Source organism: Zonotrichia albicollis, chromosome 25, assembly GCF_047830755.1.
Source record: "Zonotrichia albicollis isolate bZonAlb1 chromosome 25, bZonAlb1.hap1, whole genome shotgun sequence".
Taxonomy (NCBI): Eukaryota; Metazoa; Chordata; class Aves; order Passeriformes; family Passerellidae; genus Zonotrichia; species Zonotrichia albicollis.
Genome location: NC_133843.1, coordinates 7,186,156 through 7,200,188, shown reverse-complemented (window position 1 = coordinate 7,200,188; position 14,033 = coordinate 7,186,156). Strand labels below are relative to the sequence as shown.

Below are 14,033 nucleotides of genomic sequence, written 5' to 3'. Positions count from 1 at the left end.
CCCCAGGAGCGTGGTTAATCCCTGAGGGTGGGGCCCTGCCTGATACCTGCATTTGTGTCTGTGTTTGCTCTTGGCCCCACGATTTCAAGGGAAAACAGCAGCTTTTGTTCCTTATCTTCTCTGCTTTTCTGTCTCTCCCGTGGCTCTGTATCATGTTTGGGCTGTGGTAATTAAATAAACTGTATTCCTAAAGCATCCCAAGTCGGGTTTTCATGGCTTTTCCTTTCCTTTCATGACTTTTCCAGCCTTTGCTGCTGGTGCTATAATTTCACAGACCCCTTGCCTCGAAAACCTGAGGGCAGGACAGGAAAACTGTAGACCCAGGAACTGCAATCCTGGTGTTTGCTGTTCTCCTTTGCAATTTGGCACAGCTGGATTTGGGGGGCAGTTTCAAGGAAGGAACAAATAGAAAACATCTTTGAGGTTTCAGGAGGTGAGTTGGTAAAACTGAGGAAATACTGAGCCCAAAGTGCTGCCTCCACACCTGGAACAAGGATTCAGTGGCCCCTGAGGTGCCATCCTGAGTGTAAACCACTTTTGTCCCACTTCTCCAGCCACCAAATCCCATGGATTTTAAAACCACGGCCATGGCCAAGGCCTTGAGTGGCCTCATTCAGGGATGGAGATGGATTCATGGATTCATGCCCAGGGATGAGCAAGATGATGGAGGAAGAGTTGGTGCTCACTGCAGTGGGAAAACTCGTGGTTTTTGGGGAAGAGAAGGATGGGAATCAGCTCCCTGCTCCAGGCAAACTTGGCTTAGGACAGCTGACACCATCAGCACAGACAGGAGGGGGTGGGCCTGGCAGGGATATAAACCCACCCTGCTGAGCTGGCAGCGCTGCACTGCAGGTCCAGGCAGGGTGAGAGGAGGGGATTTCACTGCCCTGGTGCTCTTCAGGCTGCTCAGGGCAGGGGGGGAAGGCTGCAGCTCTTGAGCTGCTCCAGCAGCCCCAGGCAGGACAAGCCACTGGGTCCCTGCCAAGCCCCACATCCCAAATGGGATACAGAGCAGCCAGGATTCACCTGGGGATGCTTCCAGGGCTGTGCACCCACAGGGACAGCAGTGTCACCTGAGGCACTGCCCGGGGGCACCCAGCTCCTCTGGAGAAGCTCCTGTCCCACCTGGATCATCACCCACCCTTGTTCCCTCCCCAGGGCAGCCCAGGATGAGGAATCTGCTCCTTGCCGTGCTCCTGGCTTGTGGTAAGTGCCCTGCTGTGCCTGGCCAGGCCAGAATCCACCCACAAACCCTGAGCCTCTGTGCACAGTTCAGGTTTTTGTTTAAATCTGGCAGTTTCTCTCTAGCGCTTCATGCAGAGCTGCTGCAGTCCTGGAGGGCTGGGGAAGGGGAGCCTTTGGGATGTCCAGATTTCTTTTGGGAGGCCCTTGGAGCCTGTTGTCACCTTTCCTGCCTGTGCCAAGCCCATGGCTGATCCTGGTGATGGGGGATTGCAGTTTGCAGCACGGCAGAGCTGGTCTAGAGGGCAAAATATCTTGTGTCCAGGGGGCAAAATATCATTCACAGAGGCTGTGAATGCCAGACTGCAAAAGCCATTCTCCCTGAGAGGAGGCTGTGGCCCAATCCTGGAAGTGTCCAAGGCCAGGTTGGATGAGGCTTGGAGCAACCTGGGACAGTGGAAGGTGTCCCTGCCCATGGCAGGGGATGGAACAAAGCCAGATGGGCTTTGAGGTTCCTTCCAGGCCAAACCATTCCATGATTCCACAATTCTGGAGCAGGGGATAAAGCCTCTCACGATTCCACTCCTGAAAGCGCCCGTTTGGGCAGTGCCAGGGCAGGGTGATGCCCGTGCCCGGTGCAGGGATGCCCGCTGGTCCCTGCCGTGCCCTGCCCAGCCCCGCTGTGCCCCCAGGGCTGCTCCGGGCCGGCGGCTCCGTGCTGGAGCTGGAGCGGATGATCCGGGCGGCCACGGGCAGGAGCGCGCTGCTCTCCTACAGCTGGTACGGCTGCTTCTGCGGCATCGGCGGCTCCGGGAGCCCCGTGGATGCCACGGACCGGTGAGTACCGGGCGGGCCCACCGCCCCCAGCCCCCGAGGATGCGCTCGCTGGCTGCCCCCCAGCGCTGGGGAGTTTGCACCGCTCCCCAGCTACTTCCCGCTGTTCCCCTGCCGCCTCCTCTCGCTGGTCGCCTTCAGTCTGAGGCTGGACCTTCCCCTGGCCTCCAGCCTTGCCGGGGGGCTCTGGGGGCCGCGCTTTGACCTGGTGTCCCCGCAGGTGCTGCCAAGCCCACGACTGCTGCTACAGGAGGCTGAGGGAGGGCAGCTGCAGCCCCCTGATCACCCCGTACAGCTTCACCGCCAGCGACGGGAACATCACCTGCAGTGAGTACGGACTGGGCAGTGGGCAGCAGCACCGCCCCCAGACCCATCCCAATCCCATCCCCATTTCCAGTCCCATCACAGTCCATCCCAGTCCCATCCCATCCCCATCCTGATCCCAGTCCCCAGCCCCATCCTCATTCCAGTCCCCAGCCCCATCCCTATCCCTATCCCTATCCCATTCCCAATCCCATACCAATCTCATCCCAGTTCCCATCCCCAGACCCATCCCAATCCCAATCCTGTCTCCATCCCCTTCCCCAGCCCAGCCCCATCCCCATGCCCATCCCCATCCTCATCCCAGTTTCCATCCCCAGCCCCATCCCAATCCCATCCCCATCGCCATCCCAGTCCCTATCCCCATCCCCATTCCGATCCCCATTCCAATTCCCATTCCGATCCCCTCCCATCCCATCCCCATCCCAATCCCCATCCCAGTCCCATCCCCATCCCAGTCCCATCCCCATCCCAGTCCCATCCCCATCCCCGAGCAGGGCACACACGGGAGCATCCCCGGCTGAATCCAGCCCCGTTCCCGCCCGGCTGTGCTGATTAAACGGGCACTGAGGGTGTGTGCAGGGTGAGTCCCGGCACACGCTGCTCTCTCCCCTTGCCCGGGGGGATAAAGGCACCGCAGGGCCCCGTGCTGCCCCCGCAGGTACCGAGCAGAGCTGGTGCCAGAGGGAGACCTGCCTGTGCGACACCGCGGTGGCCTCGTGCTTCGCCAGCTCCCTGCCCTCCTACAACCACTCCTACCGCTTCTACTTCAAGCTCAAGTGCCAAGGCAGCAAGCTCCAGTGCTGAGGAGGGCGAATCTGCACACAGAGCTCCAGGTTTTGCTTTTCCCCAGCAAGAAAAGCTCGGGCTTGGGGCTCACTAAAGGCAGAGCCCCCGAGGCTCCCTGTGAGTGCAGCTTGGGGTGAGAAGAGCACACACACCATGGATGGAGAGCCACCAGTTCCTGGAAAGACACACCAGCTTCCTCTTTTGTGTCCCTTCCTCTTCTCTTGATTTCATTTCCCAGCAAAGATAACAGATACAATAAAAGGGATGCAAACTGGTTCTCCATGGTGTTTTTCTGTAAGGGCTGCTGAGATTGAGGCACTGCAATGGCGGCTGCTGAGTTTGGGGAGCACTTCTGCATCCCTCAGCCACACCATGTCCTGACACCCCAAAACTGCCATGGGCTATAATTCACACACCTATCCCAATGTGGAGATAGAAGTTTGGGGAACAGAGTGCCCAAAGAAGCTGTGGCTGCCCCTGGATCCCTGGCAGTGCCCAAGGCCAGGCTGGACAGGGCTTGGAGCAGCCTGGGACAGTGGAAGGTGTCCCTGCTCATCCCACTGGATGAGCTTTAAGGTCCCTTCCAACCCAAATCCCAATCTGGGATTCCTTGAATTTCTAATTCCCAGCTCAGAGGGCACATCCCAACAGCTTTGTGAGGAACGCTAACAGAACAGTCCCAGGAATGCAAGAAGAGGCTTCACATCACAGCGATTTCTAAGCTGGATGTCATTTTTCTGTTCCTCTTGTCCAGCCTGAAGCACAGCTCAGCACAGGGAGAAGCTCATGGGAGTATCCCCAGGATCTTCTGGGATGTTTGGCTTGTGGCACGTGAGGATTTTACTAGCAATGACACAACTGCTCTTCGATATCTATTTCCTGCTATAAACAATTCCATATAAAGCATTTCATAGAAACACATTTTGTTATGCAAACACACTAAAAGCAGGAAAACCCCACAAGTACGTAAATTAATTACAAATTATTAATGTGGCAGTAATAAGCCAGAGGAGCATTAATGGGCTGTGAGCAATTCAGATAAGCACAAGGCACATGCCAGCCAGGGAGCATCACTCGTGACACCAGAGACAAAGCGGAGCCGGAATCAGGGCTTGGCTGAAAACGTTGTCAGTGGAGGACAACAAAAAACTGTTCTTCCAACACAAAAGACAAAAGGCAGACAAGTCACCTTCCTTCCTTAAGTCACCTCCCAAACCAAATCAGTCTGGGATTCCGTAACTCTTGGAAATAAGGGTTAAAGAATAATCATCCACAGAGGAAGGAAGATTTCAAAGCCTTGACCACATACACTAGACAAGTTCTAAATTAGGAGGGCAGTTGATGACTGAATGGTTTCTGCAGAAGGGTGTAATGAGGGGGTGGGAAAACCTCAAGGAGAGAAATAAAGGGAAGTTGGGCTTTCTCACCTCAGAAGATTAATTTTGCTTCTGTTTTCTCATGGTGAGTGAGAACCATCCAGTGTCTGCCCAGCCTCGTGACTCTGGGAACTGCACATTTAGAGATGGTTCCAGTATTGCCCACAGACTTTGCCCAAAGAAGTGATAACTCTCCTTGAGCCACCTTACACCTCCTTGAGCCACCTTACACCTCCTTGGAAGCCCCAAACTTGCTGTGTCCATGCCCAGCTTGAACCAGAGCTGCCCTTTTCCCCCTGATGTGGCTCCCTGGTGCTGGGAAGGGCAGAGGAGGAGCATCTCTGGCTGATGCAGAGTGTGTTTGCTTCCTCCTCAGGCTGGAAGTGACGCTGCTTTTCCACCTCTTCCCACCCAGCACCCACCCGTGCGTGGGGTCCGGGGCTGGGGCCTCGGGGATTTCTGGCATTCCTCAAAAGGGGAAGGATGGCACCTTCTCCTCTGCAGGGAAGCCCAGTCAGCGAGTTTTGGCTCAGGCAGATGGGAGCAAGCTATATAAAGCAAGCAGAGCTGGCTGCAGGGCACTGCAAGCCAGCAGGGCTTTCCCAGGGTAAGTGGGGATGGAGGATTGCTTTCCCTCTTTTCCTCCTTTCACCAGGAGCTGTGCAAGTGCCATGCTGGGAAGCAGGATTGAAGGAGATGCTGCTGAGATGCCAGCCCAGAAGAAGAGCAGCCCTTGAGGGCTGAACATCCCTCCAATTTTTCTCCCTTTCTCCTGATTCTGCTTTTCCCCACCTCTCCCCCATCTGATTCCCATCGCTTCCCATCCCTGATGCTTTGTGCTGAGACAAGGGGGCATCTTTACCCCCTCATTGCTCCTACTCCCCAGAGAGAGGGAGAACCTCTGCTCCTGGATGATGAGGAAAGAAAGAAGGGGTTGGTATAACAGGGAATGGTTTGGTTTCCTCTCCCAGAGCCGTCAGAAGGATGAACTCTCTCCTTGGCCTCTCTGTGCTCTTTGTGTGGGGTAAGTGTCCTCTCTCAGTCCCAAGGCTCTCTGTGCACTTACATCCATTGAAATTGGGATCAGGCTGGTGATTTCTCCACCTCTCCCCATCACCAGCTCTGCAGACAACTCTCCCATGCCAAACTGGGAGCACATTTCCTCTCTGTTGGGTTATAATTCCTAAGACATCCCCACCCTGGTGCCAGTGTGGGGGCTGGAGGGATGGAGCTGCTGTTGGGGGCCAGGGAATCAGCGTGGTCTCCCTGATTTCCCCCCTCCAGGCTTGTCCCCAGCCCACGGGAGCCTCCTGCAGCTGCACCAGATGATCTCAGAGGCGACCGGGAAAAACGCTTTTCTGTACTACGGCTTCTACGGCTGCTACTGCGGGCTGGGGGGCAGGGGGCAGCCCAAGGATGCCACAGACAGGTGAGAATCCACTTAAAAACCCCTGCACAGACGCGTTCTTGAATATTTTTAAATTTGTGGCGTGAGGGAGAGAAAATGCCACTCCCTAAAGCTTCAATCTCCAGATGTTGCCAGCTGCACGATGCTTGCTACCACAGCCTCCTGAGGCACGGCTGTGATGCCAAGGCACGCTCCTACTACTACAGCTGGCACCACGGCAGGCTCTCCTGCGGTGAGTACGGCCCTGGAAGAGGGGGTTCCATCCCCCCAAAGCCGGGGCTGACCCTGGGCTCCCCCTGTCCCGCAGGTCAGGGCTCCCGGTGCGACTTCTTGTCCTGCGAGTGCGACCGCAGCCTGGCGCTGTGCCTGAGGAGAAACGCCCGGAGCTACCAGAGACGCTACAGGTTCTACCCCAACTGGCTGTGCCGGTGATGGGAGCTGGGATGCGGCCCCGAAACGCCAGGAGCCACCAGAAACGCTACCGATTCTATCCCAACAATCTGTGCCCGTGATGGGAGCTGGGATACGGTGCGGGATCGCCCTCCATCCCTCTGCCTGTGCCGGCCACACCAGAGCCGCTGTAAATTAAACCAGCGCGGAAATAAACAATGTTCTTGTTCAACGTCCCCGGTCCTCTGAGAGCTGCTGCTGCTGGGCAGGGAGAGAAATCCCCGTAAATAATCAACATCTTCCCAAAACTTTCCAAGAACTCGGGCTCGGCCCCTGCGTCACCCGCGGCAGAGGGGGCTGGCCGGGGGAAGGGGCGTAGCACTCCCGGCTTTGGGACGGACGAGTCCTCCTGGAGCTTCCAGTCGGGCTGCGCACGGAGGGCAGGCTCTGCCCGGCAGGACAGACGGACAGCGAGCAAGGGCCCCGGTGAGCAGTGCCCCCAACTCCGCTGCTGTGGGGAGAAAAATCCGGGGGGATGTTGGGAGGCGGCAGCGAGCGGCCCGTGCCGGTGGGAAAAGTGAAATCGCTTCCAAAGGGAAACGGTGCGGGGCTGCCCTGAGCGGGGAGAGCTGCGCTGGATGCCAAAAGTGATGGGACGGGAGCTGGGAGGTGCTGAGGAGTGGCACAGGAGGTGAGAGATGCTGAGAGGTGGGACAGGAGCTGGAGGATGCTGAGGGGTGGCACAGGACCTGAGAGGTGCTGAGGGGTGGGACAGGAGCTGAGAGGTGGGACCGGAGCTGAGAGGTGCTGAGGGGTGGCACAGAAGGTGAGAAGTGCTGGAGGGGTGGCACAGGAGCCGGGGGATGCTCAGCAGGTGACACCACTCACTCTCGGCCAAGAGGCAGCAAGGCTGGTGCGAGGGGGCACAGCTGCTTTCCTGCCTCCAGATTTTGGGGTTGATCCGATTTCAGAGGAAGCTTCTCACGGCTGCTCCTATCAAACTCCACGCTGCCTGGCTGAGCCTGCCCCCTGTTTCTCCTCCCAGGCCCAGGTGAGAGGAAGATGAAGGTCCTGCTGGTGCTGACGATGCTGTTTGCCTGCAGTAAGTGCATCCCCGACCCACAGACGGGAGCCAGGCTCATCCCCAAACTCCTGTGCACTCTTCAGGGGGACTCCCAGCAAAGCCTCCTTCCCTCCCCAGTTCCCCAGGCCTCACAACTCATAACAGGCACATAACTCACAAAAAAACAAATCACATTTTACGGTCACTCTAGGTGTGTTCACAGCCCACGGGAAGCACCCACGTCCGTTCACACCGGGACTCGAGGGAAGCACCGTGGGAAACCTGACTGCCCATGGATGCTACAGGGGATGGGGCACCTCGAGGGCTTCGGTGGATCGGTACAGGCAACGCTGCCCCAGAGGGCTAACGCTGCTCCAGAGGGCTAACGCTGGTCCCACAGGGCTAACGCTGGGTAACCCCGGGGCTCTGCACCACCCCAGCAGCCCCCGCTGAAGCTTTGCAAAATGCAGACCGGGTGCTTGGCAGCAGCAGCAGGAAGGCATCGGGTTTTCGGGAAGCAGGGAAGGTGATGCAGGGCTCACCCCTAACTCCATCCCGGAGAGGGTGTGCCCGGTCCGTGGGATGGCACCAGAGCAGGGGGACGTTCCTGGAGCCGGGATGCGGGGCAGGGCTTGCAGGGGGGAGCAGAGGCGTGGGAACGGGCAGGGCAGAGGAGGCTCTGGGCGATGCAGAGCAGGAGGAGGCAGAGCTGGCAGAGCCTGTGTCGGCAGCCGGTGGCACACGCAGGAAATGGATTTCTCGGCTGTCCGGGTGCCACGCTCCCGACGAGGCCGGGCTCTGCTCCTCCCGCAGGTGCTGCCTGCTCCGAGCCTGCTGCTATGCCAGGCTGGCAGCGCGGCGCTGCCCAGCGGGACCGGCCCAGCCGCTGTCTGCGCCCCGGGCAGGGATCCCCGCCTGCAGTGAGTGCTCGAGACGCCCCTTCCCGCACCATCCCCCGTCCGCGGCCCCTGTCCCGGGCTGCTCCGAGCTCCCAGCCCGCTGTCGGTGCCCGCAGGTTCGGGGACGCGCTGCCAGCGAGGCGCCTGCAGGTGCGAGAGGGCGATGCTGCTGTGCCGGGCTCGCCTGGGCCGGGCTCAGCTCCGCCGCCGCGCCGGGTGCCGGGGACGAGCCGGGCGCTGCTGAACCGAGAGCTCCCTGTGCGGAACCATCTCCGGGCTGATCGGCGAAGGGATGGAGCCGGCGGCGCCTCCCAGCCCTGCCGAGTCTCCTTCTCGGGGCCTTTGGGCTTCCAGGCCAGGACAGGAGCCCTCCGGGGCAGCCGCATGCGAGGAGGGGCAGCGGCGCTCCCCGAGGTGCAGCACAGCAAAACAAGGGAGGAGGGGACCCCTGGCCCTGTCCCGGGATGGGGAGCGTCCCCCGGGCAGCCTGTCCGCTCCCTCCGCTTCTGCTTCTCAGCAAATTCCCTCTGTTGCTCCAAAATAAAACCAGAGAGCCCAAAGCAGCGGTTCGCAGCGTGCAGTGACTCGGCTGAGCCCAGAGAGCACCCCTCACTCTTAGACAGGTTTCCTGTTGAAGTACCCAGCAAAAACGACTCTTGGGAGGTGACACAGTTAACCCCTGAACTGCCCCAACTCAGCTCTAAACCTTCGGGCTCTGAAAATGCCCAGTTTTCCTGAGAGAGGGAGAATGGGGCTGGTGGAAGGGCTGGGGACAGGCACGGTGCCTGGGAGGGCCGGGCTTGGACCCGGGTGATCCTTGTGGGTCCCTTCCAGCTCGAGACATTGTGTGATCCCCCAAATCTCTGCTGTGACACCACGGCCGGAGCTTGCGTCACACCCAGCGCTGAGCAAAACAGAGTTCTCACCAGAAAAGAATGTTTTGGCCCAATTCTGCAACAACCCTGAGCACATTCCTTAGAAAAAGGCAGCTCAGGCAGCGGCTGCTTCCTCCCACTTCAGCATCGCCAGGGTTTGTGCCTCGGGGTGCTGACCCCGGCAGGTCTCTGGCTCCAAACCGCCTTAGGGGGGCTCAGCAGGGAAATAAAGCCACAGAAACAGCAACAAAACACTTTCCTCAGGGGCTGATGCCCAGCTGGAATTGCCACCCTGGGTTGCCCCATAGCTGCCATCAATGGCACCAGGAAATAGCCCTGAAATCAGCGGGATCAAGGAATCCCGTGTGCAATCCCGGGGGAGAGGAGGAAGGAGCTCTCTGCCCAGCAGCTGATAATTGCAGGGCATAAATCAAAGATCAAATCCTCACCGAGAGCATGGATAGCTCAGACAGATTGCAGGCTGGGACAAACTCAATCACACTCTCCCTTTGTAAATTCTGGGTGAATTTTAACCATCCCTGAATTTTCCTGCTTGGACATCCGGCTGTACAAACCCATTCATACAAATCCTCCAGATGCTGATGGTTTGGCTCAGATGCTGCAGCCCCTCAGAGCATTGCAATACACTGGGCTGCAAGAGTTGTGGTTTTCATACTATGAAACAAAATCCACAGCTTCCCAGGAGGCATTTGGCTTGGAGGAAGATTATTTCCCATTTGGAGAAGGGATCCTGCAAACCTGCCACAGGTAGAGGGGCTGGGGAGCTCAGCCAGCTTGATGGACAAGAATATCCCTGATTCCCTGCCATAAAACTACTTGTGGACTTGGAAAATCCTGATTTATGGCAAATCCTGGTTTAGCCAATTAACTCAACACTGCCCCAGGGGACAACTTAAATTAGCCCAGAGAGTTGATGAGGCCAAGGGCCCATGCCAGAGGGGGGAAGAGACTTTGCTGAGTTCCCTTCTCTCAGCATCTCTCTGATTCCCACACATGTTGCATCCTTGTTCCCTGCCTCAGTTTCCCTACCAGCGCTGGGGGGGTTTCCTCCCCTGCCTCAGTGCCAGCCCATGCTGGGGTTCCCCAAAAAGCACCACAGAGCAGCTGCAATCTCTGCCAGAAGGTATCTGCTAACTGATTGCTCAGTACCACCAGTTTAACCAGAGATTCTCTCCAAGAAAAAGACACAAGCAGCCTCTTTTCCCTCACCTTCCATCATACATCACTTGCATTTTTTCTTCTCTGCCATTTGCCTTATTTTGTTTCTAAATAAAGGTGAACCACACACCTCATGCCATGAGGTATTTGAGAGTAAAACAGTGCCCAGCACATATGGGGGAGGGATGGAGCATCCCCACATGCAGGGGGCATCTGGGCACTCAGAAAGCCACGAACCACGGCCTCTGCTCAGCTCTATCTCCAGCCACAGCCATTCTGGACCATGGGACCTTCCTCCCCTCCCAATGCTGCCTCTCAGCCACTCTGGTAAGTTGGAAGGGGAGGAATCTTTGCTCTGGCTGCATTTTCTCCCTGCCCAGCGAAGTCAGGATAGAAACAGTAAGACACAGAACGGTGTTTTCTAGCCAAGGCATTAAAAAACCTGTCACCCAGGAAGAAGGTGGATCATGGAATCACAGACTCCTCAGACAACCTCATTCCACCCCCTGCCATGAGCAAGGACACCTCATACTAAGTGGTTCCTGCTCTCCCTCAAGTTCTCTCATTTCACTCAGGGAAGCACTGGGAATGCTGAGACACCCACAGACTCAGCCCCAGGCTGCTCCACACATCCCAAACCTCCTGTCAAGACCTCCCCCACACAAGGCACCCCACAGCCTCCAGCAGTGCCAGGACACCTGCACAGCAGCGGGACCAGTATGGTGAGCATTGTCAATATTTGCCCACTCTGGGCTCCCCAGAGGAGGGGCCCTGCTGAGGGTGCACAGCCATAAAAGGTGGGACCAGCAGCACCTTGGGCTCGCCAAAGCCCAGAGCTGCCTCTGCCAGGATGAAGCTCCTCTCGCTGCTCCTCTTCTGTGAGTATCCCCCGGGAAAGCTCCCAGGCCCTGCCCACAGCCAGGTGGGCATGGTGAGATGCCCGTTTTTGCTGTGGAAAGGTGGCATGGGAGGTTGCTTTCCCTGGTGCTCTTAACCCACCTTCTGCAGTCCTAGGACTGGCCCTTGCCAGCTGCAACCTGGCCCAGTTTGCAGCGATGATTAAGAAGAAGACGGGGAAATCGGCGCTGGCTTACAACGGGTACGGCTGCTACTGCGGCTGGGGCGGCTCCAAGCAGCCCCTGGATGCCACTGACAGGTACTGAGAGCCCCCAGCCCTCCTCCCCTCCCTGGGTACAGCGCTGCAATCTCCCTCCTGCTCCTGAGGGTGGAAACAGCAATGAGAAAATTGTACTTGTCCGTAAAGTCTCTGTAGAAGTGGCGCAGCAGCAGCAGCAGAGATGCAGTGGGTGATGTTTTACCTTCTGTCCCACCTGTCCCTGACCTCGGCTCTCCTGCCCCCAGGTGCTGCCACGCCCATGATTGCTGCTACAAGAAACTGGTGGCCGCCGGCTGCAAACCCAAGACGACCACCTACAAATACAGCTTCCGAAAAAACCAAATCACCTGCGGTGAGAGCGGGGCGGGGGCAGCGCCCTGAGCGGGGAGCCACCCACACCCGGGGAGCCTGGCTTCCAGCATCCCCTTTAGATCATCCTGGCCTGGAAATCACACACAGAGAAGTGGGTGGAAATACAGGGAAAGTGCCAGGAATAAGGCAAATAAGTATCTGATGGATTGTGGTGAAGTTTTAGAGCTTGGAGACTTCCCAAGAGGCCAAACACCAAGGGTTTGAGAGGAGCCTCCCATGCTGGATGGGGACCTGGCACAGCTGCCCTGAGTGCTCACTGTTACAAAGCACATCCCAGAGACCCAGACAAACACCCACAGACACATCAGAGACAAAGTGATGTGAATGCTCCACACCCCAGACACGAGACCACCTGAGACACCCCAAACTCAACAGAGGGGCTGTGGGGACGGTCAGAAAACACCCCCTGACCCTCACACCCTTCACCTGCCTCCATCCCCCCCCAATTTTCTTCCAGGAAACGGGAAGCCGTGCCAGAAGCGGACGTGTGAGTGCGACAAGAGGGCTGTGGAGTGCTTCCAGAGGGCAGCCAGCTCCTACCGCAAATCCTACAGCAACTACCCCAACTCCAAGTGCAGGGGCAGGACACCCTCCTGCTGAGCATTCCTGCTCCAAACCTGCCAGGAACCATCACAGCTGGTGGGTTCTGCCATGCTTCTGCTCCAAACCTGCCAGGAACCATCACAACTGGCGGGTTCTGCCATTCCCCAGCTCCAAACCTGCCAGGAACCATCACAACTGGGGTTTCTGCCATTCCCCAGCTCCAAACCTGCCAGGAACCATCACAACTGGTGGGTTCTGCCATTCCCCAGCTCCAAACCTGCCAGGAACCATCAGAACTGATGGGTTCTGCCATGCTTCTGCTCCAAACCTGCCAGGAACCATCACAACTGGCGGGTTCTGCCATTCCCCAGCTCCAAACCTGCCAGGAACCATCACAACTGGGGTTTCTGCCATGCCCCTGCTCCAAACCTGCCGGGAACCATCACAACTGGGGTTTCTGCCATGCTCCTGCTCCAAACCCAGCAGGAACCATCAGAACTGGCAGGTTCTGCCTTCCCTGTGGCACTGAAGAATTGTCCAGCGCCTTTCCCCAGAGCCTTAGCACAGGGAAATCCTGCTTCCCATGGTTGAATAACTCATAAAAATCAGGTAAAACCTGCAAATAAAGATATGTTTCAAAATTGTGGCCAGTGTTGTGTTTTGGGAATCAGTGGTGGAAGGGGTAGCTAACAGCATGGACATTGAGGGCTGATTTTTTGAAGACATGTTCTTTCCTGCATACATTTTTTCTTTAAAAATGATCAGAAGTGACTTTCTAGCAGCCAACCAGTAAATCTTAAGAGATCCAGAGGAAAAAAAAAGCCCACAGAAACAGCAAGTGGCTGCTGCACCCCAGCCCCAAAGCAGGCTCCAAGGCCAGCTTCTCTCCAGGAGCTCAGCCTCAATCCACAACCCAGCCCCATCCCACCTCTAATGACTGTTCTAGCAATTAATGCTCACTGAAGGCACAGGGCAGCCCAGTGGTGGGGTCTCAGAGGCTTGGGTGGCTCTTCCCTGCACACAGATGTCTCCTCAGGCTGCTGCTCCATGCAGACACCTTGTCCCACACCACAGCTGCACATGATCCCAAATTAGCCCTAATTAACTCTAACCAGCCAGGGCTGGCTGCACCCTGGGCCTCGATGGAGGCACCTCCAGCTGTAATGCTGCCTCTGAGATGTGATCTGCCTAAAATAAAGGAGTTTAAGAGTAATTAATTTGATTTCCACATCAGTGCTGAGGGCTCCTGCCTTGGTTTAGTGTTTCACTACAAGCAACAGCATCCCTGCCTCAAGCTCCTACAGTAAATGTGGTACCTTTATAACCCCGAATCACCTATTTCTTCTCATTTTCTACAGGCAATAAGGATTCTAGAAACTGAGACAGAGCCAATGCTGCCTTCTAAGGCTGGTGCTTGTACCTAGGAAGCTTCTAGAGACCACCCCACTGCTCAACACCAGCACAAACCACCTTCTTTTACCCCACACTGGATTATGGATCATTCTTCATCCCCAATTTCTCTCCCTTTCCTGTTCTTTTATCCCACACTGGATTATGGACCATTCTTCATCCCCAATTTCTCTCCTTTTCCTGTTCTTTTACCCCACACTGGATTATGGATCATTCTTCATGCCCAGTTTCCCTCCCTTTCCTGTTCTTTTACCCCACACTGGATTGTGGATCAT

The 14,033-nt window shown here is 56.9% G+C and overlaps 4 protein-coding genes across 16 annotated transcripts in view; all 4 read left to right on the top strand.

Annotated features, from left to right (window-relative positions):
* LOC102072273 (ATP-dependent RNA helicase DDX19B) overlaps nt 1-14,033 on the top strand; it is a 211,082-nt gene that overhangs the window by 22,740 nt on the left and 174,309 nt on the right. The gene's annotated exons all lie outside the window — the stretch shown is intronic.
* On the top strand, nt 1,170-3,167 carry LOC102074983 (phospholipase A2, membrane associated-like). Its single transcript, XM_074558264.1, has 4 exons — nt 1,170-1,206; nt 1,875-2,019; nt 2,237-2,343; nt 2,999-3,167. The coding sequence occupies exons 1-4, from the start codon at nt 1,170-1,172 to the stop codon at nt 3,142-3,144; spliced, it is 435 nt and encodes a 144-aa protein (XP_074414365.1). The 3' UTR covers nt 3,145-3,167.
* Nucleotides 4,820-9,231, top strand: LOC102071734 (phospholipase A2, membrane associated). 13 transcript variants are annotated; one of them, XM_074558790.1, is made up of 9 exons: nt 4,820-5,109; nt 5,474-5,526; nt 5,787-5,931; nt 6,036-6,142; nt 6,218-6,786; nt 7,346-7,402; nt 7,575-7,701; nt 8,177-8,283; nt 8,379-9,231. In XM_074558790.1, the coding sequence occupies exons 2-5, from the start codon at nt 5,487-5,489 to the stop codon at nt 6,340-6,342; spliced, it is 417 nt and encodes a 138-aa protein (XP_074414891.1). In that variant the 5' UTR covers nt 4,820-5,109; nt 5,474-5,486; the 3' UTR covers nt 6,343-6,786; nt 7,346-7,402; nt 7,575-7,701; nt 8,177-8,283; nt 8,379-9,231. The 13 variants fall into 13 exon arrangements, with proteins under 13 accessions (XP_074414891.1, XP_074414894.1, XP_074414892.1 ...); XM_074558793.1 differs by lacking the exons at nt 7,575-7,701; nt 8,177-8,283; nt 8,379-9,231 and adding an exon at nt 6,896-6,991 and having other exon boundaries at nt 7,346-7,563; XM_074558791.1 differs by lacking the exons at nt 7,575-7,701; nt 8,177-8,283; nt 8,379-9,231 and having other exon boundaries at nt 7,272-7,563.
* On the top strand, nt 11,167-12,479 carry LOC102071917 (basic phospholipase A2 caudoxin). Its single transcript, XM_074558689.1, has 4 exons — nt 11,167-11,194; nt 11,325-11,472; nt 11,679-11,785; nt 12,263-12,479. Exons 1-4 carry the CDS (start codon nt 11,167-11,169, stop codon nt 12,403-12,405), a joined length of 426 nt encoding a protein of 141 aa, XP_074414790.1. The 3' UTR covers nt 12,406-12,479.

Coding starts and splice junctions, on each gene's coding strand:
- LOC102074983 (XM_074558264.1), top strand. CDS start 1,170: ATGAGGAATCTGCTCCTTGCCGTGCTCCTGGCTTGTG. Junction 1,207..1,874: donor TGCCGTGCTCCTGGCTTGTG/GTAAGTGCCCTG, acceptor CTGTGCCCCCAG/GGCTGCTCCGGGCCGGCGGC. Junction 2,344..2,998: donor CGACGGGAACATCACCTGCA/GTGAGTACGGAC, acceptor CTGCCCCCGCAG/GTACCGAGCAGAGCTGGTGC.
- LOC102071734 (XM_074558780.1), top strand. CDS start 7,946: ATGGCACCAGAGCAGGGGGACGTTCCTGGAGCCGGGATGCGGGGCAGG. Junction 8,284..8,378: donor GGCAGGGATCCCCGCCTGCA/GTGAGTGCTCGA, acceptor CGGTGCCCGCAG/GTTCGGGGACGCGCTGCCAG.
- LOC102071917 (XM_074558689.1), top strand. CDS start 11,167: ATGAAGCTCCTCTCGCTGCTCCTCTTCT. Junction 11,195..11,324: donor CCTCTCGCTGCTCCTCTTCT/GTGAGTATCCCC, acceptor CACCTTCTGCAG/TCCTAGGACTGGCCCTTGCC. Junction 11,473..11,678: donor CCCCTGGATGCCACTGACAG/GTACTGAGAGCC, acceptor TCCTGCCCCCAG/GTGCTGCCACGCCCATGATT.